General features: G+C 62.8%; 1 protein-coding gene across 1 annotated transcript in view; it reads right to left on the minus strand.

Moving 5' to 3' along the window:
* ZNF423 (zinc finger protein 423) overlaps positions 1-24,577 on the minus strand; it is a 247,992-nt gene extending 223,415 nt beyond the window's left edge. Inside the window, exon 1 of the mRNA XM_028534786.2 lies at positions 24,248-24,577. Coding sequence (XP_028390587.1) covers positions 24,248-24,287 — 40 coding nt within the window. The 5' untranslated portion in view covers positions 24,288-24,577. The remainder of the gene's footprint in view (positions 1-24,247) is intronic.
* Between the last annotated feature and the right edge of the window lie 2,160 nt (positions 24,578-26,737).

Here is a 26,737-nt window from a genome sequence, read left to right on the forward strand (position 1 = left end):
GTAAAACGCAGCCCAAAGACAGGAGCCACCTGGGCCCCCACCGACAGCCCCGACTGCTCCACTAAGAACACTGTCACCACACTCCCGCAGGCTTTAAGTCCCAGGAGTTACTGCATCCCCTCAGGCTCACGTGGCTTTGGACTGGGATTACGTGTCTGGCAGCCCGAAGCATCCCAACTGATACCGTCCGACCCCTTGTCAGCCAGCCGGCTCTGGGAAAACTGAACACGCACAGCCCAGCCGCCCGCTCCTCCTCCGTCCAGCAGGGCCGTCGGGCCCCTCCGTGCAGTGCCCGACGAGAGGGGCCCCCAGTGCTCAGAGATGGGGTCCTCTCCCCCGGGGGCTTCACAGCCAGAGGATCTCAGCGGGGGATGGGGGGGTCGAGAGAACCCTGTCTGAGCTGTCCAAGGGTCATGGTACCAACCCTAAAGGCGAGGGCAGGGAGGGAAGGGGACAGAGAGTCTTGCTAATGACGCCATCAAGCGATAAAAACTTCCAGAAACTGCAGAGAGGCCAAGCCCCGCGTTCCTGTTCTACTAAGTAAAGGTCGGAGGTCACAGTGAAATAGTTCTCTGCTCATTTTATCTCATCGTTTTCCTCTAGGAGGTGGGGACGGCTCCCCGGAGACACTATAGCTGGAGAAGCTAAGCGCGAATGAAGTCACGGGGAGGGAGGAGGGCAGGCCCCAGAGCCAGGAGGCCCAGGCTCAGAGCCGGCTGCTCCGCCAGCCCCGGGATCGTGGGCCTGGAGCCCCCACCTCCTCATCTGCACAATGGGACTTCCACTCAGAGACGCGGGGAGGGGAAGGTGGGACCCCGCGTGCGGTTTCCGCCTGGGGCTGTCCGCGGCGGAGGACCTGCTATCCTAGGGGAGGCCCCAGCCCAGGCCGTGCAGCAGAGCTTGCGGCGGGGAGCAGCCCCGGCCCGTGCCCACGATGCCCCCCCCACCCCCGGCCGCTCTGTCACTTCTGACTCTTCCGCCTACAAAGAGGCGGTGCCAGAGAAGCAACCAAATTATCATCCGAGGGCACGGGCTGCCGAGGCCGGACCGTCCAGGGGTGTGAGGCGGGCACCCCTTCCCCGGCTTCAAACCCAGCTCCAGCCCGATTCTCGCTCCACCCGCCCCCGCCACTGGACGGGTTACCCTTCAGGGCCCACCCCACGCAGGTGGGTTCGACGTGTGCCACGATCCGCTAAATCGTCATTCCAGCCAAGCTGGGAGATGCCACTGAAGTCTACAAAACAGCCGGAGGTCACCGGGCGCCCGACTTCTGGGGGCAGCCGGCGCCCAAGGGAGCAGCGGAGGAGAAGGCCAGGAACGTTCAGAGCGAAAGCAAGCTCCTGGGAAGAAGGTGTGTGTGCCCCCAAAGGGCCTCCTTCCCCACATCTCTGCCCCCCCACCCACCCCCCACCAATGTGGACATCCGGAGGCCTGGAACCCACAGCCCCTCAGGTGCAGCGAGGGGCGGGGGGCAGGCGCTCCTTGAACAGCAAGGAGCAGCAGCTCTGACTTCTCCTGACTACAGCTCCGGGTACCAGGGCACCTGGGGGGCCTCACACCTGCAGGACCCTGGGCAAACAGACAGGGTGGTCAGGATCCCAGGTCCCCCCAGCCGGGCTGCAGGAGCAGCACGCCCCGCCGCCCCCCCCCACACACACACCCCCACTGCCAGGGCAGTGGCCAGGCAGGATGTCGGGCTGCAGTCCCAGCTCTGCCCACGTGTTAGGAGAGAGAAGCAAGAACTCTGAATGAATTTTTCTGGGAAACCTCCAGATTTTTAAATGCGGGTTCATTTCTTTTAAACCCAACACAACGCAATCAAAACCTATCCGTGGGCAGCCCTGGGCCTCAGGCCACCAGTTTGCGACGGTAATGGAAAAGACTGGAAGGCAACACGAAGGAGTAAGGGCTCACCGCGCGCGGACCCGACCCCCTTGCACGCGACCCCCTTGCAAGCCCCTGATTGGATGGGGGCGCACACAAGGAGGCGCCTTTATCCGCCTTCACAAGCTCCACCCATCCGGCAGTCCCCGCGGCCCGGGACCGGAGCCCCCTGCCCAGGGCTCTTCCCCGAGACTGAGTTTCGTCGGAGACTGAGTTTCCTCCGGATTCGCGCGCGGGAGAAGGGGTCTGCGCAGGCGCCGGGCGCCGGGCTCCGGCCCCGGGTATTGATCGTTCCACGAACTGCCAGCGATTATTTTGTTTCCCGAGAACAATCACTATGCAAATGACGCCTCCCGCTGATACAGGCAGGGCTGTTAAATTCACTTGCCAATGTTTATGAAAAGAAACTCGGCCTGGCCCTGGCCAAGCGCTAAGAAAATGTTTAATCACAAGATACATTTGAGAGAGGAAATTAGCCAAAGAAGAAAAGATGCCCGGACTTCGCTCCCAAAGCACCCCCCTCCCACGTCCTACCCCTTCCTTCCTTCAGGAAGACAATGACAGTGACATGAGGAGGTTCCCAGGGGACCGACAGATGTCAACACGCAAGGAGGAAAAGGCAGAAAACGCCGAGATTAGGGGAGCACGGGTTCCCGAGTTTGAACGGCCCTCGCGGAGACCGGCGGTCGCGTTCCTCACGGTCGTCTTTTTGGGGGCGGGGCGGGGGCGGAATGTGGCAAAGGGGAGGGGGAGAAGGCGCAGGGGCTCAGCAGAGCTGAGTGGGGGCGGGCAGGGAGGGCGTGAGGACACTCCTGCCGGCTCAGGGCTCCTGCAGTGGGCAGCGCTGGGGCCCAGCGCCCACCCTGTGCTGGGACCTGTCCCTGGACCACAGGACTAGAGCTCGCTCAGCCGGGGGCCAGTTCCCAGTGGGGGGCAGCCTGGGGCCTTGGCTTCCCATAGCCTGTTGTAGAGCCCAGTGGGGCAGGGTGGGAGGGGGGCACAGGCTTGGGGACCCAGCCAACATCTGAAACCCCCGAGGAGCAGACAGGAACGGAGACCCATGCAGGACCCTGGATCCAGGAGGATCTCGAAACCTCAGCAGGTGGTGCAGGTGCCCAGAGGAGCTAACAGCCTCAGCAGCAGGACCGTCTCAGGAGGTGACAGGAAAGAAAATCTCCCGTCGGCCGGCCTGAGCTCAGACCCCTGTGGTCCCAGCAGCTACAGCCTGCGTGACCCCAAGCACGTTACTGTCCCTTTCTGAGCCCCACCTGCCTCATCTGTGAAGTAGGGGTCAGGAGAGCATGCTTCACCATGCTGTGGGGTCAGGATCGCATGTGACAATGCGATGAGATCGCAGATGTGACCTGCGTGGCCGAGTCCCCGGGACTCAGTAAATGCTCAGTAAAGGCTAGCTCCCCGGTCCAACTCCCTCCGGCCCAGGGAGGGTTGGTGAATGTTCCCAAATCGCACAGGTTAACTGCAGGCACTGAAGCTGACCCCCAGCTCCAGTGTTTCCCGCAGAGACTTGGGGGAAGCACGGCCTGGCCCTGCCCAGGGCTCGTCGGGAAGTGCACACACTCGCCCCGGAGGTGGTGGAAGGAGGGACCTCTGCAGCCGCGGCTCCCTGGGGCTGGGGGAAACCGGAGCCCAGCCCTGGCAGGGCCTCCCAGGGGCCCGGGCAGGGGCAGCTGTCCAGAACTGTCTGTCCGCGGAGGGGGCAGGGAGGCCGCCACTCGGAGCTCGCCGTGTGCCAGTCCCTGGGGCCCGGCCGCGCAGCCTGCTGGCTCCATCCAGAGCCCGCCCCAAGGGATGCTGGGGGAGGCAGCCAGGATCAGAGCCGCCGGCTGTGCGCGCCCCTCCCCCAGCAACAGGGGACTAAAGTGGGTCAAGGAGGAAGGAGGGGGCCCAGGAGGGCTGGGGGAGGGGCCGAGAAGCTCAGAAGGCACCCAGAGGGAGGGGACCAGGGGCGGATGCCTGGAAAAGCAAAACCATGTGTGTGCAGTGGGCCCAGGGGCGGGGGGTGAGGGGGCGCCAGGGCCGGGCAGGACAAGGGCTGCAGAGGATTCGGAGGTTCTCAAAGTCACCGCAGAATCCATGCCAGGGGGTCCTTAGGCCTGGCTTCTGTCCCCAGGGGTCTGGTCCCGCTCTGTCTCCCACCCCTGGCCTTGGAGCTCGCTTCCCCAAGCCCTCAGCCTCTTCCAGAGCCCCGCACCCCACCAGCAGCCAGCCAAGGGGTCTGTGAGGAGCCCGCTCAGAGTCTTGCCCTCCGGCACGGACCTAGGCTAGAGGTGGGCCTGGCCCGGCCCAGCTGTCCAGCCAGGAGGTGCTCTCTGAGGGCGGGGGAAGCCATGTAGCTGACCCCATCCCGGGCCAGGGCTCAGCACGCCACTGGGGGTGGCAGGCCAAGTCAGGCCCCAGTCACCAGGGGAACGGTTCGCGTGGGCCCCACACCACCCCCAGGGGCGTCCCAGTGCAGAACGAGAAAGGGACAGAGGCAGGAAACACGAAACAGGGCCGATCCTCACCAGGAGAGGAAGCCAGGCCCCCTGGCCACTCAGGGACCGGGGGCTTGGGGGTCGCACTTCCACCCAGGGAGCCGGGGACTGGCGGTCGCCTCCACCCCTGGCTGGCCCTGGCCCAATTATCGGCTCCTCTCCCAGCTCCTCCACCCGGCACAGCCCAAAAAAACACACACGCACACACACACAAAAACGGAAAGAACCACCCAGGCAACTCGATCTGGTCCAGAAACCTCCAGGGTCCCCGGGTTCCAGGAAGCCGCTCAGGAGGGGGCGGAGGGCAGGGAGCGCGGAGGGTCGGTGCCCGGGGAGAGGGACGGCGGGGGTGGGGAGGAGGCACCGCCGCTCCCGGGGCTCCCGGCCAGGACGGGCGCGCTGAAGGGCAGCTGGAAACGCTGCCCGGGAGGGCCACGCACCCCGAGGCTCGCACTCAGGCTCCGGGGAAAGTGTTCGGGGGAGAGAGGCCGGCTCACAGGCCCGGGCTGGGGCCCGAGGGGCGGCGTGCGTGGAAACAGAGCGAGGCCCCGAGACAGGGCCCTTTAAATCTTCGAGTCCCTCCGCAAGGCCACCCACCCCCAGCCACCACATCCAAGATTCCTGGGCTGAGCCAGCTGGACTCTTGGGGTTTGGGGTGGGGGCACGGGGGTGGGGAGAGGAAGAACCCTGTGCAGGCAACACTTCCCACTCGCCTCGCAGGGTGTGCGGGTCCCAAGCAAGCAGGAAGCAGGGAGGGCCCTGTCCTCCACCCACCCCAAATGTGCCAAGGACCTCGTCTCCCCCTCCCGTCCTCCCCCTCAACCTGTCCACACCGCTGCTCCCCTTCTGCCCGCAGTGACGTTCAGGGCAGGAGCAGGCCTGGGCAGGCAGGAGGGGGAGGCGGGCGGGGTGTGCCCTTGGCCACCAGCTGGGTCCTTGGGGGGAACGGGATGTTACCAGCCTCAGAGTTCATGACTGTTTATGGGTCTGTCTCCCAGCCCAGCCTGTGCTCCTGGGGGAGGGCGGCAGCCCTCTCACCAGGCCTGCAGAAGGTGGCGCTGGGAGTGACTCGCGGCAGCCCCAGGGTGGCAGGCTGCCTGGCTATGACTTGTGACCTTGGACCTCGGGCCGACACTCATCTGCGGGACGGCAAACCTCGGGGCTCCAACCTCACGGGGCTGTGGACCGGAGGAGTCCCGAGAAAATGGGCAGACAGCACTAGCGTGCACCGGGCCCGCGGTCAGCCTCAGTAAACACCACCCATGACGGCCCTTCCCCCTCCCGCCACCCCCGCGGCCCAGGCCCAACCCCGCCACAGAGAGGAGTCGACCTGGAACTCTCCTAACACAAGAGAGACAGGACCGAGGCCCAGAGCTCTGAGGACAGGCCCAGGCTCACCCCGCGTGTCCAGGGAGGGAGCTGCGTGCTCCATCTCAGCCCCGGACACGCGGGGGCAAGCCTGAGCAATGGGTATTTTGAGGCAATGGGGGACAGGAAATTCAGAATAAAGACCATTCAGACACCCAATTCATTCTGTACTGTGGATGCAGCGGGCAGGGGGCAGGGTGGGGGGCAGCTGCTTCCTCACTGGCCTGGCTGGAGGTCCTGAGGGGTGGGGGCAGCTCAGGGACGTGGGCAGCAATGACGGAGAGCCAGAAATTCCCCTCCACCTGCAACCCTGAAGGTGTGCAGGGGGCCTGGAGCACAGGACCCCCGTCCATGGGACATGGGGACCTTGGCATCTCGCGCCCCGGCTGCCCTGCTGCACGTGCGCTGTGCAAACCGGGGCAAGGAGGTGGGCTTCTCCAGACCTCCCTCCCTTCCTCACCCAACCGATGAGGAGGAACCCCTGCGGCCTACTCTCTGGACACTCGGGGGGCCCTGAGCACTCCGGACCAAGCTGCTGTGCTCAGAGGTCCTGCAGATCTCCAGGGTCGGTCAAGCTCACGGGCCAGGCGCCTGCCCTGGGGGATCCCCAGAAAGGACCAGCGGGGTCCCCCTATGCCCAACAATCTGTCCCACCTCCCTCCCCTGCCTCCTCCGTCACCCCACCCTTCCGGGAGAGCCCCACCGCACTGTCCCTGCCCCCCCCCCAGACACACTCGCAAAATCCCCCCAGATTTTGTCCCACCAGGTGATCCTGAGAAGGGACCACCATCTTTCTTCCTCCCCAACAGGGCTGGGCCCAAAGCAGGGGGCGTGGCCCCGGGAATGAGCTCGGAACCTCCCTCTGCGAGTCCTTCCCACTGGCCCCGGCCAACTGACCTCCCAGAACAGCACTGTCCTGAGAAGCAGGCCAGCCCCTCCGTGAGAAACGTGTTGGTGGAACTGTGTGCGTTTACTTATTGCCGGTCTCACTACCGGGTGGGCCGGGACCCGACAGTGAGGAAGCTCTCTGGAGGCGGGGCCAGCCCACGTCACTCATCGCTGCGCACCCAGCCGCAGCCTAGCGCCTCTCCAACAGTCGGAGCTCCGCCTCCGGGAATGAACGAAGGCAGGAAGTGCGCACCCAGGGAATGAATGAGTGAGTGGCTGAAAAGTGGCAAACCCAGAATCGTGACTCGGATCTGTCTGTAAATGTTCGGTCTGCAGCTTCTTCAACATCTACAAATGCAGTCAAAGGCACCCCCACGCCCGGAATACCCCCCACATGCATTCCTGGCCGCCACGCCCACGGCCCCTCGTGGCTCTGAGGTCAGAGCGCCTGCTTTCCCATCCTGTCCAGTCCTAGCTGTGGGACGCTGGGCAATTTAATTTGCCAGCCCGTGCCTCGGTTTCCCCTTCTGTAAACCGGGGCGATCATGGACGTCACGGGGTTGCTACGGAGCTTGAAGGAATGAATGAGTATGAAGCGCTCAGAGCAACCCACGGCATTCGTCTGTTGTTGTGATACACCCGTGGCTGGCCCCCGCTGCTGCCGACCGCCCCTCCCCCAGCCCTGCCCCAGAGCGGAGGGCCCCTCCGCGCTCCAGTCTCCGGAGGGTTCCCCCACTCACACACATCTAGCCCCTAGGACCACAGCCCACCCACGGGCAGCCCCCAGCTGCGGGCTAGACGCAGGCCCTGCCTTTCGCGGCCCCGCCCCCAGCTCGGGGCCTGGGACTGCGGCGTTCTGGGGGGCGCCCGCTGCGCCTGCCAGCCCCGGAGAAGGAGGGGCGGGGCCCCGCGGTGCAGAACAAGCCCAGGCCCCATCAGGACGCACAAGCGAGAGCCACAGCCCGCGCCTTCCCAGCCGGCATCCCGCCGAGGCCGCTTTGTGCCCAAACCCGGCCTGAGTTATTGCCGCGCAGCCATGGAGCCCTCCCGGGCGGGGGCGGGGGCGGGGGGCGGCCCGATGCATTCCCAGGACAGCAGCCTCAAAGGGGTCCCGGGGCTGCCTGCTGTCGGAGCAGACTAGGGCCCGGGAGGGGCCGCGTTCCCAAGCGCCGGGCTGCCTGGCCCCTAAACCAGAGACCCCTCCCCGGCAGCTCCCCAGCTCCTCTCCAGCCTGCTCCCCAGCCCCATCGCCGGGCCCTCTCCTACCCCGAACTCCCCTCTTCCCCACCACCTCTCCTCCATCTCCTACCATCCCGCCCTCCCCTGCTCCTCTCCCAGGATCTGCGCCATTCCAGCCACGCCAGGGGCAGACCCCAGGAAGAAACCAGAGGCCTCCAGCCCCCACCGCCCCTCCTGGAAACCCCTGCCTGCCCCCCACCAGCCCTGGTCCCAGCCCTGGCGTGGACCAGGGCTGCTTTCTGGGCTGGGCCTCTGATGGGCTGTGGGAGCCTCCTGGCCTCCTTTAGCCATCTGTCACATGGGGGTGGGGACACGGGTCCAGTGCCAGGCGCTGGGGACACGGCAGTGACCGAGACAGGCAGGGGCTCTGCTCACAGCCGCCGGCCCAGGAGGGGCCATCCCCTGAGCCCTCTGTGGTGACCTTCACGGGGCTGTGCTGAGACAGGACGGCGTGGTTCGGGGAGGGAGGAGCGTCACCGAGGCCCCTGGGACGGGACTGGGGACCAGAGGCCCCCCTTTTCCCAAACCAGCCCCATGGAGCTGATTCAGAGCCCAGAGAAGAGTCTCTATGAGGCCTGGGCTGTGTCATAGAAACCAAGGCGCTGGACCAGTGGGGGGTCCTCCCAACTTGGCCAGGAAATCCCCCGGGAAGGACCTCCCCCCACACCCCTCAGCCCTTTCAAAGCACCAATCACACGGGCTTCCAGCCTCCAGCTCCTCTCAGAAACCCCCTCATCAGCCTGGACCCAAGTGTCCCCTCCCGGTGGCCCCATCTGGAGAGTCTCCGCCACCACTCCCAGCCTCCCCTGGAGTAATTTCCCAGGAATCAGGGCGCTGACTCCCGTCCTTAGAGAGGACGCCTGGGTCCCTCCAGAATCGCCTGCCTGTTCAGCACCAGGAACAGTGCCCGGCACAGAGTAGGTGTTCAATAAACACGCAGGGGCAGAGCGAACAAAGGAACGAACGAACAAATAGGTAACAATGGCAAACGTCGCCACCGGAACCCCAAACTGAACACAGGTAAGAGGACTCCATGACAAGTGAGCCGGGCGGCTCGGCGATCAGAAACGGTGGGTTTTCCCCACTTTTTTTTGAAAGTTTGCATGATGCCACTTGGCTTTTACGAAATTAGCACCTGCTTTTTAAGACGAGTGCCTGCTTTCAAAAACCGAAAGGAATCTGAAGAGGATTTTTGCTTTTTTACAAAGAAAAGCGAAAATAGCATCCAACGCTTCAGAGCAGCAGCGGCACCCCAGCTGCGAGAGCAGCCAGCAAGCTCCTTCCAGGGGGCCACCCTCAGCATCTCCGCCTCGAGCCCCGTAGCTTTGAACTTGTCTGTGAGCATCTGGGCTGCTCCGCCACCCGTCCTGGGCCTCGGGGAGCGAGAGCACCCTCAGGCCCAGGAAAGAGATGCCCATGAGAGCCCGAGAGGGTGTTCGTGCAGAACTGGACGCGATCATACTGAGCGCTTTCCGTGGGATTTCGTGGGTTTTGTTTGGGTCTTGGGAACGGTCTGCGTCGCTTTCGCGTGCGCTAATGGGAACTGCTTCCTCACTGTCTGCCACCTCGGCTTAGGAGAGCTTCACAGGAAGGCTCTATCTACCCTGGGGTGGCGGGCTGTCGGGGAACTCAGACTAACGGGGAACCGGGAGGACCGTCTCCAAGACAGGCCCGCGTCCGCTTTTGAGGGGCCCTGAGAACTTCTAACTTCGCGTCAGGCAGCGTCTGCCCAGCGTGCTCGACCCCAGAAAGCATTTTTGTGTCCTCCTGGTGGGACAGCGACTAAATCCTGGGGCAGGTTTGGGAAACTCCGAAAGACACCCGTTTCCCACCCTCGCAACCGTGGCCAAAACCTGAGACCGGAGATCTCGAGAGCCCTCGCTTCTGTCCTTCTGCGGGGCCGGGCGGGGCACAGTGCCTGGCACGCGGCAGGTGCTCCACAAGTATCCGAGCGAATGGGGATGGAGGCGGCTCACGAGCAAAGCGCATCCCCCACGAGCCTTTCCTCTGCCCCTGCACTGCTGACAGGCTGGACCGTGCAAGCACGCGTGTGTGTGCACATGCCAATCACACATAGCACAGCGCGCACGCACACCGCAGGCACACATGCAGACTCACACGTCACAGTCACACAGACACACATACACATGTATCTGCAACAGGCACATGCGGGCACACACCCCCCCCCAAGCCCCCTTCCCTGTGCCTGGCCAGCGTGCCCTTCGAACAGGGAAGCTGTCCTTGGAGAGCAGGGCACAATGGACGTGGAGGACGCTGAAGCCTCATCCGCAAGCTGGCACCTCCAAGAGGGTAGGGTGGCCTGGTGGGTGACAAGGTAAGCCACGTGTTTCCCCGCCCACTTTTGCCAGCCCCTGTTCTGCACACAAACGCACAGGTGCGTGGGGCGGGGGGGGGCGACGTGCGGCCACTCCGGAGCGTGACTCCAGCCCAGCCCCCGTGGGCATTTCAGCCTTGCAAAGCGCGGTCTTGCCGCCTGAGATCTCGCCCTCACACCTCTCCTGGGAGCCGAGCCCCCGTGTCACGGAAGACGAAGACAAGGATGGGGTGGGGTAAGGGGTGGGAGCCCAGGTCTGCCCACTCAGAACCCCCCACCCACACCCCAGGAGCTTCTGGGTCCGGAGGGTTCCCAAGGCACACCCTGGCCTGCGCCAGTGGCGGCGGCAGCGGGACCCGGCTCCGATCCTTGCCCTGTCCTCAGCACAATTCTGACGCGGGGCCATTGTGTGACCTTTAACATTTGAACTTCCCTGTCTGGGAAAGTCTGATCACCCCTTCACATGGGACGGAGTTCGGCTGAGGAGTCCCTGAGACCCATTATTGCTCTGGGAGAAGCAAGCCTGAGGCCCCCGCTGCGAGGTCAGGGGGCGGTGGGTGTCAAGGTCAAACGAGCTACCGTACTCATTAGCCCCGGCCGCTGTGGCTGGGATGCTGCAGCAGCATCCCGTAAACTGTAAGGCCATGGGTTCAATTCCCAGTCAGGGCACCTGCCCGGGTTGCAGGTTGCACCCATCAAGGCACAAATGAGAGACAACGGATGGTGTTTCTCTCCCACGTCGATTTTTTTCCTCTCTCTCTCCCCCCTTCCCCTCTCTCTAAAATCCATAAGCACGTCCTCAGGTGAAGATACATAAAAAGAGGTGCTCATGAATGTTAGCTGCTCTTGGTATTGTGATTCTGGGCCCAAAGCAAACACTGCCCCCTCTACCCCGCCATCCAAAGGAGTTCCTCCAGCCTCCCTTGGCCCTCGCCCTGCGCCTCTGTCTTGGGCTGTCCTGTCTGGTCTTGTGGTTAGGGTCGTATGTCCTCTCCGGACTGCCCTCCCTGAGAGCATGGCGTCCACTCCGTTCATCCCTGCAGCCTCCTCGGAGCCCAGGCCAAGAGGCTTGCCTGGGTGAGCTACTCGGGATCTAGGTGAATGGGGGGAAGGGTGGAGGGAGGGAGGGAGGAAGACGGATGGATGAAGGATGGATGATGGATGGATGATAGGAGATGGATGATGGGTGATGGATGGAGCATGGATGGAAGATGGATTGGATCGATGGATGGATGGATGGATGGATGGAGGATGATGGATGGATGATGGATAATGGATGGATGGATGGATGGATGGAGGATGGATGGATGGATGAATGATGGATGGAGGATGGATGGATGATGGACGGATGGGTGGATGATGGGTGGACGGGTGGAACGAGGGACATGCCTGAAGAACTAGCTGCGGAAAAGAAGTGCCCACAGCCCCAGGCTCCACATTCGGTGCAGGGCCCCTCCCTGAAGAAGAAATAAAAACGGCCTATAACCATAAGAAAAATGGCCAACTTCGCTAGTAATCAGGAGAGTACAAAACCATAAGCTATTTCTTACCTGCCAGACTGACAAAAAGAAATAAGGGGAGAGGTTGAGAGGAAGATGAGGAAGAGGAGGAAGAAGAAAGGGACGAAGAACACCCCCTGTGTGGGCAGCATTCCGAGAAACTCGCCCCGCACACCATGACTAAAGGGCGCACCGGCCCACCCTCCGCGGGGGGCAACGTGAACACGCCCATCCAACTTTCCACAGGGCTCCCCTTCCACCCGAGGATTCCGCTCCTAGGAATCTAGCCCAAGGAACACAGCAACTGCCCTGGCTGGTGCGGCTCCGTGGCCTGGGCGTCCTCCCACAAACCCAAAGGTCGCCGGTTTGATCAGGGCACAGGCCTGGGTTACGGGCCCGCCCCTGGGTGAGGGCACATGACAGGCAGCCAATCACTGTTTCTCTCTCACATCGATGTTTCTCTCTCTTCCTTCCTCCCTCCCTTCCCTCTCTCTAAAAATAGGTAAAATCTTTTTTTTTTAAAAAAAAGACAACAACTTATAAACAAGGATTCTCACTGCATCACTGTTCGTAACGGCAAAAACCTGGAAGCAACTACGTGTCCATCAGCGGAGGGCTATGAATACACTCTGGTCCATCTCTCCTGAGCAGCCTGGCTACGGAGGCCATCTCTACCCCCAGCGCACGGGGCCCTCCTAGCCCAGCGGCCCTGGGCCCGGGGCCGCACCCTTGAAGAACGGGAAAGCTTAAAAAAGCACCTGAGCTGGGGCCTCCCCCTCGAAGATCCTGGACTGTTGGGTCTGTGGCGGGCCCAGGTATGGCTATTTCGTTAGACGCCTAAGAAGACAGTGACACGCAACCGTGATTGGGAACTCACCACTACGCGACAAGACCCAGGCACGGCCGTGTCGTCCAGCCGTCTCTGACACCGTCTCGGTTTCAGACGCTGTCCACATGGGCAAGTATGCTCGTGTCTGTGCAAATGCACCACGGAAGGGTCTGGAAGGCACGATAACTGAGGACGGTGCTTATCTCTGGGGAGGGGGGCCAGCATCACGTTGCTGGGTGCGTAGATCACTTTTTCAAGCACATGAACGGGGGTGGGGGGCCGGGGAGGATGTGCCACCCTGCGCCCGGGCCCTCTGTCCTAGCCTGCAGTCTCGGGCCTTCTCCGGCCCCTGCAGGAACCTCGGGTTTCTTCGTCGTCCTTCCTGGCCACTTAGGCAGGTATAGATAAGGGTCATGGTCGTTGTCTTGGGCTCTGGAGCTGGACGAGGCCTGGGCTAACCCCAGCTCTGCAATCTCCAGTCACAAGACGTTGGGCCAGGTACTCGGGGGGGCCTCGGTCTGTGCGCCTGGGAAGCCGAGACCGCCAGAGAGCCGGGGTGGAGGACCCGCGGGACTCGCGGGAGGCAGAGCCCGGCACCTCAAGGGCCTGGTCGTGAGTGTGCCTCCGCGTGTCCTCCCCGGGGACCAGGGCTGGCCGTGCTGAGGGCTCTGGACGGGCACACGTGGGTCCTGGTCCTCCAGGGCCAGGGGAGCAAACCTGCTCTGTTCACTGGGTTCCCTGGGGCCACCCCCCCAGGCTTCCGGCTCTGTGAACTGGCCCCTGCGACAAGCAACCTGAGAAGGCCTGGCAACACCGCTCCGGCCTGCAGTATTTGAAAGCCGAAGCTTTTCGTGCTTTCCCCTTCTTATGTGCCAGGAACCAAAACCCTGAACCGCCTACGACAAGGAGCTAATCCAGCCAGTTCCCACCCACTTCACAGACAGGGAAACTGAGGCCCACAGAGGAAGCTGTCTTGCCCAAGACCACAGAGCACGTTTCCACCAAGCTGCAACCCCCGCCCCCAATCCAAGAGAAACCAGCACAGGGGGGGGCTTTCTCTCCCACGCTGAGTTTTCTCTCATTGGCAGGGCCCCTGCACACTCCTCCCGGGTCCCCCTTCCTGCAAACCTCTCCTGCCCCACCCCCCGCACCAACTCCTACCGCTACTCGGGACACACCATCCCTGAAAGACGCGGAAGTCCCAAAGCCCACTGGGTGGGCTGCAGAGCCCCCCGGCCAGCCCCGAGCGGGGTCAGCTCCGTCCAGTCTGAAGCCCCATCAGCAATGAGGCAGGGTAGTGGAGAGCCCGGGGGGGGGGGGGGGGCGGGGGGAGGGGGTTGCATATATCCAATGAAAAGTTCTGTTTTACTTCAAATTAGTACAAAAATCTCGTATTGCTTGTATCATTTAAAAACAGTTTTACAATCTAGCACAGTGCTTGCTTGGCACGAAGCCTTCAGTGCACAGTAGCTCCGCTCCCAGCAGAGAGTGCAGCCGGGCTCGAGCCACGCCCACCCACCCACCCACCTACCCACCCACCCCACCCCACCCCACCCCACCCCCGCCCAGAGGGGCATAAGGGCTGCAGGCACCAGGCGGGGCCGCTCTCACCTCCTGAACACCTGAAGGGCGGCGGAGAAGGTGAGGAGGGACCCTCTCAGGTACCCCCAGTGAGCCCAAGTTCTGCCCAGGCCTTAAAAACGGCCTGCGCCCCCCACCCCGGTCCGCCCCCCCACCCGACCCCTCTCACGCTCACTCCTTCATCCAGGAACTCCTTTACGCACTGAGTCACGTGCTCACCGTTCGCTCGTTCACCGGTCCGTGCATGTATCCCCTCTACCGTTTACACATTTACTCTTTCACTTCATGAAAAAGCCCTTTTGAAACACGGGGACCCAGGAGCCCAGGGGGAGGCCATGGACCAGTGAGCCCGGGGTCCCCGGAAGCCCGCCAGGCGGGACGCATGCCCTACAAAGAAATCCTTCCGCGCAGCGAGGGGGGCAGGCGGGTTTGCCAGCTCGCCACAGGGCTGCTCTGCGGCCCCAGGACGCAGAACCAGGACCCGCGCCCTAAGTGAGAGGAGGCAGGCTGCAGCCCGCCGCAGGGAGGAGAAGTCCCATCAGTCAACCAGGTGCTCTCCCACTCCGGGCGTGCACGCGGCTGGTCCGGCTGCAGGCGACCGAGGACGCCACAGGCACACCCAGAGTGTGTGCAGGAGCTGGCCTCCAAGGTTCCTTTCCAACCCAGGATTTTCGGGCCTTTAAGAAGTTCAAAGGCCAAAAGCAGAGGTCTGAATCTCCCCATCTGGCATGCCAGGCCCCTGGTTGGCCAGTCTGTCCCCTGACACCACACGGCCTCTGCAGAGGCTGCCCTGGGCCCCAGGGCAGGTGTGTAAGGCTCCCTGCTCCCCAGGGGTCCCAGCAAGCTCCAGCCTCCCCACCCCAGCGGGGCCAGGGGCCAGCCCCTCTTTCCATCCTTCCCCACCCCTGGGAGGCCACTCTCCTCCCCCACCCTCTCCCCGGGGGCTCTCTGGAGCTGCTGATTGTCTCTCCCCGGGCAGCCCCAAGGGACTAGGGACATATTCTGCTTCAGAAACCAGAACATGCAGTACGTTGCTTGGCTACAAGGTCCCGCAGCCCCCAGGCCAAGGGGGTACCCCCAGCCTGGATGTGGCAGCCACCGCCACCCCCCATCCCCCCTAGCCAGCCACGCCCTTCTCCCTAACCAAGCCCAGATGGCCGCCTCTGCCTAAAGGCAGGTAAAATTCAGTGCAACAGGAGTTAGGTGAGCAGTATGTTTTATTTAATTAGGATCAACAGAAGAGATAAACCTCACAGCAGGACGGGGAATGACAACAGTTGCAAAACAGAATTCAGGCCTAGGTAACAAAAGGGCAAATTTCAATTACAAGGAACGGGGGCCTGGCAACTCCCAAGGAGGTCAGTACTGGAGTCTGCGGCACCCAGAGGCGGCCGCAACTCCATTCGGAACAGCGGCCCCTCACCTCTCTTCATCACAGGCAGACCCCCCTGCCATGTGTCTGGAGGGAGGGGGCCAGTCCGAGGCCACCTGGGTCACTGGGCAAGCTCACGCCCCGACAGCCTCAGTCTCCACAGGGAGGTGTCCCGGAGGACATCCGAGAGGAGGACCTTGCTCGTCTTGAGAACGGTCACCTGATCACTCAACAGCTTCCAAGCGCCCCGCCTGCCCTGCGCCACACACACCCCCAACCCAGCCCACCAGGCCTGGCGGGGCCCTCATCCCTGCCCTGGTTTGGGGCAGGTAAGTCTCACCTCTACTCTACAGCCAGGAGAAGCAGCCCCAGCTCTCCGGAGGACCCCTCGGCGTCCGGGCCTGTTTCCCGGCTCTACCCGGAAGGACCGAGGCCTTGAATTGCATGGCCTCCTGGGAGCAGGGTGGGCTGAGACCCCCGCCCACCCACCACCTCCTGAGTGTCAACTAAACGGGAAGCTCCCGGTGGTGATGGCTGCACAAGGACGGGAATGTGCTCAATGCCACCGAATTGCATACCCTCTTAAATGGCTACGGTGGCATCAGTGTTGCCTACGTCCCCATGTTTACAAACAGAAAGAAATGAAGAGCTCTGCTCCGGTCCCCCCCCCACACCCAGATAGCCGGGTGAGTCTGTAGGCCGTGGGCTCCGGAGCCCGCAGCAGCAACCAGCTCCACCCTGGGTGAGGGTGAGGGTGAGGGTGAGGGCGAGGCCCCGGCGCTCTGCACGAATCCACGCTCGCCCCCAGCCAAGGCTCCCGCACCTTTTCCCGCTCGGTGCCTTGAAGTATCTCAATAAACACGTCTTGGGAGAGTGAGGGTTCCCGACAATCCCCTGTCCAAGTCTCACACCCAAGGGTGTGTGCGGGTTTACACGCTCTCCCTCTGAAAGGAAAGCCCCCCCACCCCCCGACCTCATCCCAGGGCTTCCTACCCAGCGCCCAGTGCGCCCCCCAGACGGCCACCGGCTTCCAGGCCTCTCCCGCCCCCGACGCCCGGGGCCTTCGCTGACGTCAGCCACGCCACCCCATTGGCTGCGAGAGGGAAGCTGCTATTAAACGCATGAGCCCGTCCACACTGCCCCATTCCGTATCCCAATTCAGAAGATGACACGAACATCTGCTTTCACTTCAAGACATTAATTTTCAATTATTGGAGAAAAACAGAATTAGCGCTGACAGATTGCTGGTGAACGCGGGCGCTCGTCTGGTGGCTCCTCGGAACAACGCCGGGGGCCCACAGTTAGTGGCCTCCGACGCGGTCTCCCGACGGGCCCCTGCCACCTGGAGTCCGGGGCAGCGGGCTCCTTGCCCCGGGTTCCGTCCACGCTCCAGGAACGGCACCGCGGCAGCCGGGGTCACAGAACCTGGGGAGTTCAGGTTCTCGTCTTTCTGGAGAAGGCAGGGACGGAACAGGGTACATACACAACACCCACCCCCACCATTTCCAGCTTCCGGCCTTTCCGGACTCGCGTCTCTTTCAGGAGCAAGAGGTCACACACTTAGACAGCCTGTGGATCACTCCCGAGTCCAAGGGCGTCCGGTCGAGGCGCACCTCAAGTGCCTTATTAGGTGAGTTTGCCACCTGCCACAGGAGGAGGGGCTCCAGGGTTCCCTTAGGAGACCCCTCCCCACCTGCATAATGCCATCTGGGATGCGCCCCGGCCAGGTGACTCAGTGGGTTGGAGCGTCATCCCCACACACCAAAAGGTTGTGGGTTCAATCCCCGGTCAGGGCACATACCTAGGCTTCAGATTCAATATCCCCGGTCAGGGCATGTAGGGGAGGGAACTGATGGATGGTTCTCTCTCTTCTTCATCAACAAACACACTCTTGGGTGAGGATTAAATACACATATAAAACGCCGTCCAGGACTCTAGGTCCTAAACTCAGCAGGCCCAGCCTCTGCAACTGGAGTGCTTATAAACCTCCCATCACACAGAACTGTTTACCCCGGTCCTGCCCACCCTGAACCTGGTTCAGCCCCGGTCAGAGCCTACAGGACATTTTTAAAACTCCCGAATCTAAGCCCTGGCTGGCGTAGCTCAATGGACTGAGCTCGGGCTGTGAACCAAAGTATCGCAGGTTCGATTCCCAGTCAGGGCACATGCCAGGGTTGCAGGCCACGGCCCCCAGCAACCGCACATTCATGTTTCTCTCTCTCTCTCTTTCTCCCTCCCTTCCCTCTCTAAAAATAAATAAATAAATGTTTTTAAAAAATGAATCTGCCGACCCCAAGGCCCCCAAACCCAGGGAACAATGCCCTGGGGAAGAGGTCGTCAGCACTGCCCTCCCACCGGACGGGTCCTCCACGGACCCTGGCTGCTGCGGCCACTGCGTCCGCACGCAGCCCCGGACACGGGAGTGCGCAGGGGACGACTTCGGAGAGAGCGACCGGGCGATCTCTAGACAAGACTCACCCCAACGGACACCGGAGCGTGTCTGCCCGGCTTACCCAGAGGCTGGGGGCGGGAGAGCCCCAGAGAAAGGGAGGCCCAAGGAAAGGGAGAGAGAAGAAAACAATAACAACACCAACAACCACAAAGGAAAATTGTATCTTGAAAGGAGGGAGCGATCGGCGTTGCCACTTCCCAAGTCGACCGGGTAACTGAGCTCACATCGGGTAATTGACTCGCCGGCGGAGCAGCGCCACGTAACAAAGAGCGCGGCGTGTTTTCACAGCGCTAATCTATAACGCTGGGGGGCCCTCCGCTGTCAGCCCGGGCTGACAGTACAATAGCTTTCAAAGGGATATTACCATCGTGCTTTCATTCCCGACATCAATCAAGACAAAGAGAATCCTTTCCGCGAGACGTTAGAAATCAAACCTTTGGACCAGGAGATAGGTAAAACAGTGCTCTCCTCCGGGCAGCCGCACAGAGCAATCAGCTAATTGGCACTCCTCGGAAGAGGGAAAGTATTTTTATTTACGGAGTGCGCCTCCCCGGGGCGTGGGAGTGCCACGGAGCACCCCCCCGCCCCCGCAGGTAGGCTGGGGATCTGAAGTTTCCATCGGAAGTTCCCCCCACTCCGCCCCGCCCTACCTCTCCCTGCACGGCCGGCGTGCAAAACTTCAGCTGGGACGCCCCTGACCCAGGCTTCATGAGTCCAGTTGGGGCGCACAACTACTCCGGTGACCCACTAACGTGCGTGTGCACAGGACACCCTTGCACGCTGGGAGGAACATTGTCAAATTCACCGACCGAGACGCAGTGAGGTTTTCGCGGTGACGGAGAGCCCCCCCAGCCGCGTCCCAGGTAGCCATCTAGCGTAACTCCCCGAGCCCTGCAGGGAAGGAAGGCGCCCCGATATCAACTGCAAATGTTTTCAAGACGAGAAGATAATATTCTTCAAAAACGCGCGTGTACCATGGACAGGGTCAGAGGGGAGGGTGAACACACCGTAACCTCGGTCAAACCAAGAGCGGACTAAACGCACTCGCCCATCTTGGTGGAAAAAAGATGGGGCTCTGCTTGGGTGGCCTCCTTGGTAGGAGCATCTTCCCGTCCACCGAAAGGGCGCAGGTTCGATCCCCGGTCAGGGCACTTGCCCAGGCTGCAGGCTCGATCCCCGGCCCCCAGCCTTGGCTCGAAAGGTAGGCAACCAATCGACGTTTCGCGTGCACACTCTCTCTAAAACTGATTTAAAAAAAAAACAACACATCCTCAGGTGAGAATGAAAACAAAAATAGATAGAAACCAGCTAGCTGGCCCTCCTCCCTGAACGGTCGTGACTGGGTCGCGGCTGCCCGAGTGTAAGAAGTGGGTGCTGCTCACAGGCCCAGGACCAGGGAGTTCGGAGACGCTAGTGTCTTCGGGAGCTCATTCGCTACACACCCCGCAAGCCACTGGTGTCACAGCCTGCCGGGTTGGGGGGGCGTCCAGCGTGCCACGACTCCCCACCCGTCTGCAGGGCTGGACCGGTCCAGGTGGCCCCGAGTCAAAGACTGCTGCTGAGTGGGAAGGGGAGAGAGCTCCCCATTTCCAGCCGGGAGGTCCCTCTGGAACTGAAAGCCACGGTGTTTGGTGACTTTTCCCTCTGGTCCCTAACAGGCCATGTGCCAAAACCACGCAGGGGGTGCAGTCACTGACAACACAGAGACGTCACCCTCCACGCACCTGCAGCAGAAAAGGGTGTTTTCACTCGCCGGACATCACTGGACACTGTTGTTTATTTTTAAACGGTATCTGCACAAGAAGTGCTGTTCATTTCACTGCAAAACGGGCAGAAATGGTACATGACGAGGGAACTGGCTCCAGCACCGCCTGGAGGCATCCGGTTCTCCCCCCACCCCCACCAGCCACCTACGGCAGCCTTGTTCCGAGCGCCAGGCAGCCCGCGTGCACCGCCGACACCAGTGGCAGGCTTCTTGCGTTTACACATCCAAATGAACAGTTAAGACAAATCAATGCATCTAATTGCCAGACTATTAAATCCTACATCAGGGGGAGAATTCCACAGCCACCAGCTTAAGAGTTGGCTACCGATACAGCAATTATTGCAACTTTCATTTAGGCTGAACCGGATCCCCCAGCCTTTCATCCCCAGCCAGAGCGCGGAGCTCAGCGATGCCGCACTCCGGCTTCCCTCCTCCTCCGCTAACGCGCTGTGGCGCGCCGCAGCCCTGCCAGGGCTCACGGGCTCCGCCGGAGGACTGGCCGACTGCAAAGTCACCGGCATTTTGCCCCCTTTCCTTATTAACGCACCCCAGGCGCCTCACGGTTAACCGTTTAGCGGGGTTGCCCCGGTTCGATCGCTAAGTTTGTGCGAGCAAACAGGTGTAAGAGTCTCCACAGCAATTACCCGGCATAAAGGACGTTGCGGAGGGTGAGACGGGCTCTTCCAAAGCTGGGAAGGGGCGCTTCATGGAGGAGGGGGGTGGCGGTTACACAGGAGGAGACGGTGCCGGGCGCCCCCAACCACAGGCCAGGCTGAAGGACCTATAAAGGGTTTGTTTTTGCCCTTCCTACAAGATCATGTCCATTTAGCCAAACAAATCTGGACAATTTACACTTGTATGTGGTCTCAGCTGAATCAGGAAACCTGTAACCTCCGGACGCCTCTATTTATTACATCTCAATTATTTCCATGGAAACACGCGCGGCGGCAAGCTCCGCTGCTCCCGCGTCCCCAGACCACCAAATTTGTGAGACGGACTTCGGAGGGGCTGCAGGCTGGCAGAGGAGGGGACCCGGAGGGGGAGGGGAGCCCGGAGAAGGCACTGGGGGTAGTTTTGGATGTTGGGGCTGGGGGGGGGAATGCGGTACGTGGACACGGCCTCCTTGCTAATTAATATTAAGAACGGTAATTAACAGGCTGTTGCTTGATGGAGGAAACTGACAGTATCCCCAATTATCCCGAAGTTGGAAGCCGAGGCTGGGGAAAGATGTGTTCATTTTCTGCGTGAACGGAGAGGCTGCTCCGTGGATGTGAGGAGGCAGTGCGGGTGAGGGGGGACGGGTGAGCCAACCCCCCCACGTGGATTCTCCCCCAAACAGCATCGATGAGACGGCACGGGAGCAGCCCCCAGAGCGAGGTCTCAACCACCACAGGGAACAAACGCCCGAACTGCCAAGCCACACCGCCTCGCCTGGCACCCAGACAGGGGACAACGGTGCAGGGAGCGGACATCGGTCAGAAGATGGGACTTGTGTAATGTGCAAGGTTGAGGGGGTTGGTTGGTTGGCTGGTTGGTTGGTTTTTAACCACGAGGGTCTGAAAACCAATGAGGCTATTCTGCCCCCCGCCCTCCTGCCCCGGCTCCCTTCCCTGTTTGAGGAGCACCCTCCCGGGGAGCTGGGTTTTCCCAAAAAGGACACACACTCCCCCGGGGACAAGTGACCCCACTCCAGAAGGGAGGCCGTGTCCGTGAGTGGGAAGTGGACCCGGCCGCCCCTGAAGGAGCCTGTTTCACTTTCAGAGCCACAGCGCCTGCGCTTGCAAAGCACGCTTTCCGAGCATCCATTAGAAACTGTTATATTTCTGTCTTTCCTCCCTGCTATGGGCTTCCGCGTTTCCAAGATCAATTGCAAATTAGCCCAGCGACTTTCACCGCAGAGCGTGTGCGGGCTGGGCAAGGCACGCTCTGTGCCTTAGCGGGGACACGCGGCCGTGGAGGCGACACAAAATAAAACCAAATGTAAAAGGCATCCCTGTTCCTTAAGAAGCACCTTCAAGCATCTTTAAAGGTGAAGACCCGTCGTTTCAAATGCTTGGTAGGCGGCTGTCCGCGCTCCAGCACGCACGTTTGAATATTGCTGGAGAAGGGGGTGGGGGGTGCCGTTCTTAAAAAGCAGTGAATCCGTCACCTGCTGCAACTCTTATCTATTCAAATTGTCTTCTCTCTTAATTCCTCCCTTGACCAGTGGCCACGTCTCTACCCTATTCACCCCAGGAAACTGAATAAAAAGCAAAATGGTGAGAGGCTGGAGTTGTACCTGCTTCGGGGAAAACGCCAAGAACCACAGGGAGAAAGAGAGGATGTCAAACTCCGGGGGCAGCAGGGTGCTGTGCCGTGCGTATGTACACAACGCTTCTCAAAAATGCCTGCGCCCCTCTTGCTTCCGAGTTGCTGTCTTCCCCTGCCCCTTGTGCCCCACCCCCCCCACCACCATCACTTCGATTGAATTGTCTGCCATCCATCCATGCAGGCACATTTAGAGTCACTCAGTTAAAGTCACGGCAAGGTTCGTTTCACGAAAGGCTGAAGACCCATGCTCGAGTCTCTCTCGCAGACACACGAAGTGTGTCCGCATCAGGCCCAGGCAACGGCGGACCACCCGCCCATCTGTTCACTGCCCACAGCTCCACCGTGGCTCCCTGCATCTCGCCTTCCAAAACAAGGAGGCTGGGAGGCACGGGCGGGGGTCAGAGCCAGGTAAGCTCTGCCTCTTCCTTTACAAGAAATCTGTGCCTCAACACAGCCTCCACTCAGAAATCAACAGCCTGAGTTCAGTAACACTGACTTCCCAACTGCAGGCCCGGGTCCTACATTTTCTTCTGGGCCACCTTGACTGGCCCTGGAAGCAGCGAGCCAGAGAAAGAGGCAAGAAATCAAATACAATGTCAGACCGCAGAGCCCTCCTATGCGGCCAAAGGACAAGTAAATGCCTGCCGTCTTCCTGTCCCCTTCTTGGGGTCCCTCTCTTCGGGCTTCCTTGTCCTGCGTCGGAACACCCTCTGGACCCCCAGTCCTGCACATCAGGCCAGGCTGCCCCAGATCGGGCCGCCCGCCAGGGACAGGGGACAGAAAGCAACTTCTCTCAAGAAAACAGAGGAAAGGCGGCAGGCGGGTGGCCGAGAGTTTGGACTGAGCCGGGGTGCTTCTAAGAGGACAACGAAGGGCTCTGCCCAGCAGGGTGCCCCAAATCTCCTGGGACTCTGGGAGAGCACGGCTGGGTGTCCCCAGAACGCGGCCGCCTGATTCAGTCCCAGCCATTGCAGCCCCAGCCAGACTGGCGGGAAGGGAGCCAGGCCCCAGCGCCCGCTCGCAGGCCTCCAGGAAATGAACTTTTCAGAGCAGACCTGGAGCCCGGGCCAGAGGTCATCAGGGGAGTCGGGAGAAGGCGAGGGCCTCGGGACTTTTGGCTCCAGAGACTCAGCCGCTGTCATCCTCTCCCTCCTCTATCACTTCCTGAGGCCGCTGGGCACCCACCCGAGGGGCTAGAATGGGGACAAAGCAGCAGGCCAGGCCTGGAGAGGCCAGCCCATGGGGAGAGAAGGGCAGGGGAGGGGCTCGGGCGACCATGGCCTCTCCTTGGGGCCTCGGCTCTCCAGGGCCCCCCCTCCAGCTGGGGGCCCTCGGTGTAAATAGAAAGCTAAGCAAGGAGGTGAAAGGGTGTGTGTGTGTCTGTCTGTCCCCACAAACGCACGAACTCCAGGGACCCACACTGGAACCTGGCCTGAGTGTCCAGGGTGCAGTACGGATGTGCGGGGACAGGTCCCGGGCGCCCTCCACGGAGGGCCGCACACGGCGGTCGCTGGGCTCCCCTGGGGACCCGCGTCCCGCCAGCTCAGCGCAGACAATGAACTCCTGGCGGAGGCTTCGGGCCAGGTTGGCCTCGGTGGAAGAAGCAGGAAGTGTGGGGGCCCCGAGCCGGGTGTGCGGCATGGCCAGGGGGCACCCGGCGGCCGGGGCGCTTGCAAGCAACGCCCGCCGCCCCCGGCGTCCCGGGGCGACAAGGTGGGGGCCGAGGAAAGGCGGCGAGGTCCGTGGCCCAGCAAGAGCGGCCTCGGAGCTGCCGACCTCTCCGGCGTCCGGCCTCACCGCCTCTTCCTTCCTCCGCCCGCCCGCCGCCGCCGCCGAGATTCGCAATCCCCGCCAAGTCGGGCCCGCACCCCTTGATTGGCCACGCGGGCCCGGGGCCGGCGCGCAGGAAGCAGCGAGGGCCCCTCCGCGGCGCCCCCAGGCCCGGGTCCCCGGCGGGCGGCGGCGCCGCCGGGCCCGGGAGGGTCCGGGCGGGAGGGTGTCCGCGGCTGGCCCCCTCCGCCGCCGCAGCCTCCGCCTCCCGCTCTCGGCCTCCGCCTCCCCCTCCGCCTCCGCCTCCTCCTCCTCCGCCGCCGCCTCCGCCTCCCCGCTCGCTCGCTCGCTCGCGCGGGTCCCCGGCCGCCCGCCCGCTCACCGGTCCCTCCTCCCCGCTCGCTCCCTCCCTCCTCGCCCGCCCGCCCGCTCGCGCCTCCGCCGGGCCTCGCCCGCTCACCTTTCACCGAGCGCGGCTTCGCCTGCTTCCGCCTGGACATGTCCGGGGCTCCCGGCGCTCCGCCGCCCTGCGCGGCCGGCTCCCCCCGCCGCCCCCCGCCGCTCCGGGCCGCCCTGCTCCCCCTTCTCCTCCGCCTGCCTCTCGGAAACTTTTTTTTTTGCAGCCGGGTCGGCGGCTGCGGGGAGCGGATCGTAGGTCCGGGGCGGCCTCCCTTGGGGGGGCGGCCCGGGCCGGCCGAGGCCGTTCGGGGGCGGGGGGAGGCCCGGGGGGCGCGCCGGGGCCCTGCCTGTTGCAATGCGGCAGCCGGGGGCTCGCGGTCCCAGCGACGGTCCCAGCGGCGCGGGGAGTCCGGAGGCCACTCGGCCGAGCCGAGTTATGCAAAACAAAAAAAATAAAAGAAACGCCGCCCCCCTCCCCCTCCCCACCCCCCGCCGGCCCCCGGCCCCTGCGGCCCCCTCCCTCCCTCCCCCACCCCGCCGCCACCCGCACCCTCCTCCTCCTTCTCCTCCGCCCCTTGCCGGATTTTTGTGCAAAGTTTGCAGGCGTCCGGCCACGCAGCCCGGTGCGGAGCTCACAATGAACCCATCTGAGGAGGGGGGACGGGGCTGGAGCCGAGGGGGTCTCAGGGGGGGAGGAGACCGGGAGGCGGTCCGGAGCACGGAAGCTCAGTACCCCCCGGGGGGGGGGAAGCCTTCAAATTATTCCCTGCCGCACACAAAAAAATAATAATAATAAATATTAACGGCTAAAAAAAAATGTCCAAACGCCTGGTTTGGAGATTATGATGGATGGGGAGGGGGGGTCCCTCAACTCAGCCTACTTGGGGGTCTCGAAGCGGCCTCAGCGGCTCAGAAGCCGCAGCTCGGGGGGCCCCTGGCTCACGCCCCCTTCTCTGGCTCTCGGCTCGGTCCGGCGCCGGCCCCCCGGAGGAGGAAGGGGCGCGCGGGGGCGCTCAGGCGGCGGCAGGCAGGCGCGCCCGTGCCCCGGGCATCGCTCAGCCCGTGCGCGGGGCCGCGGCTGCCTGCCCTCGGGCTGCGGCGTTCAACGCGCGGCGCGCAGCCGATCCCCAGGCCGGTGCCGAGTCGCCGGCCCCGCTAGCTGCCTCCATGGGCCAGGGGCTCGGAGAAGGGGGAGGCGGCGGCGGAGGAGTAGGACGAGCAGGCGGCGGCTGGGCTCCCGTCCTCCCGGGCAGCGGCGGTGGCGGCTGCGCCCCGGCTCCTCCGCGCTCCAGCCGGCGCCGGCCCGCCCGCCAGCCTCCCTTGCGCTCCTGTCTTCTTTGTGGTCGCTGGCTCTCCTCCTCCCGATCCGGCTGCTGGGGCTGCACTGCAGAGACACATAATAAAGCCAGGCTTGGCTGGAAATGTAGCCGGGTCCCAGCAGGAGGATGTGAGGAGCGGAGTCCCGGCGGGGGAGCGCTCTGATCCCGTGGGGCGCCCCGCACTGCTCCGGCTCGGATCAGACGGAGAGAGGGCCAACAGCACCGAGCGATGGACAGCGCTGGAAATACAGCTCCGGCCGCCCGCAAAACCCGGACCGCGGCGGCAGCGGCGGCAGGCACGGCGCGGGCGCGGACACCGCACCGGCGCGCGGGGCGCTGACTCCGGCGCTGGCGGCAGCGGGGGCGGGAGAAGGAAACAGACACGGGGCCCACGCGTGCTGTCAGACTCGCTCAGATGCATCAGCATCACAAACTGCAAAAAGTGAGGGAAAGGGGGGGGGGCGCAAACTGGGGTGAATGCCCCAGCATTGCCATCTTCGAAAATTAAGCCTTACGAACAAGAGTTATCTGTCCCTGGACGGGGTGTTCGCTCTCGGGCTTTGCCCACGCGTTAGTGTTTGAAGACCTTCGGGGCCCCATATCCACAGACTCGTAAGCCACTGGCTCTGTTCCCCCCAAAACCCGCATTTGTAGCGTTCCTGCGTCTGCTTGCGCACTTCTTCAGACTGTAAAAGACTATCAACCCCAAACCTGACTGACGGTAGCGCGGCCTCGCCTCGCTGTTGGGGAAAGAAACCGCTCCTACTCGTCACAAAGTTTTGCCCCAGCCGCCAGGGGGCGTCTTGTGTCCCTGCAGCTCTAGACCAGTTGAGGCTTCGATCTCCAATAAGGCGGCAGGAGGGCTGGGGGGGGGGGGGGGGAGTCGGCCCCAGGAGGCTCCCCCAGACCGATCCTTGACAGCCTCCCCTCCCCCACGAGCTGCAAGCGAGCAGGTCCAGGGTAGGGGGTCGGCCCTGCCATCGCCCCCTCCCCACCCCCACCCCCACCCCGAGCGAGTGGCGCCACCTTGGGCCGACTGGCCCCAGAGCTGGGAGAGCCGAGGGTGCGCGGCGCGGCACTGGGGGTTATCAATCTCGCAGATCGATAAGTTGCCAGTTGGAGAGGGGAGGGTTGTGCCCCCTAGGAGACTAGTTACCCAGGGCAACCTTTCACAGAAAAACCCGCTGCCCGCGGAGAGCCGCGCCGGGCCGGCCGGGCAGCGGCGCCCGACT

This window comes from Phyllostomus discolor, chromosome 12, assembly GCF_004126475.2.
Source record: "Phyllostomus discolor isolate MPI-MPIP mPhyDis1 chromosome 12, mPhyDis1.pri.v3, whole genome shotgun sequence".
In the NCBI taxonomy this organism is placed as follows: Eukaryota; Metazoa; Chordata; class Mammalia; order Chiroptera; family Phyllostomidae; genus Phyllostomus; species Phyllostomus discolor.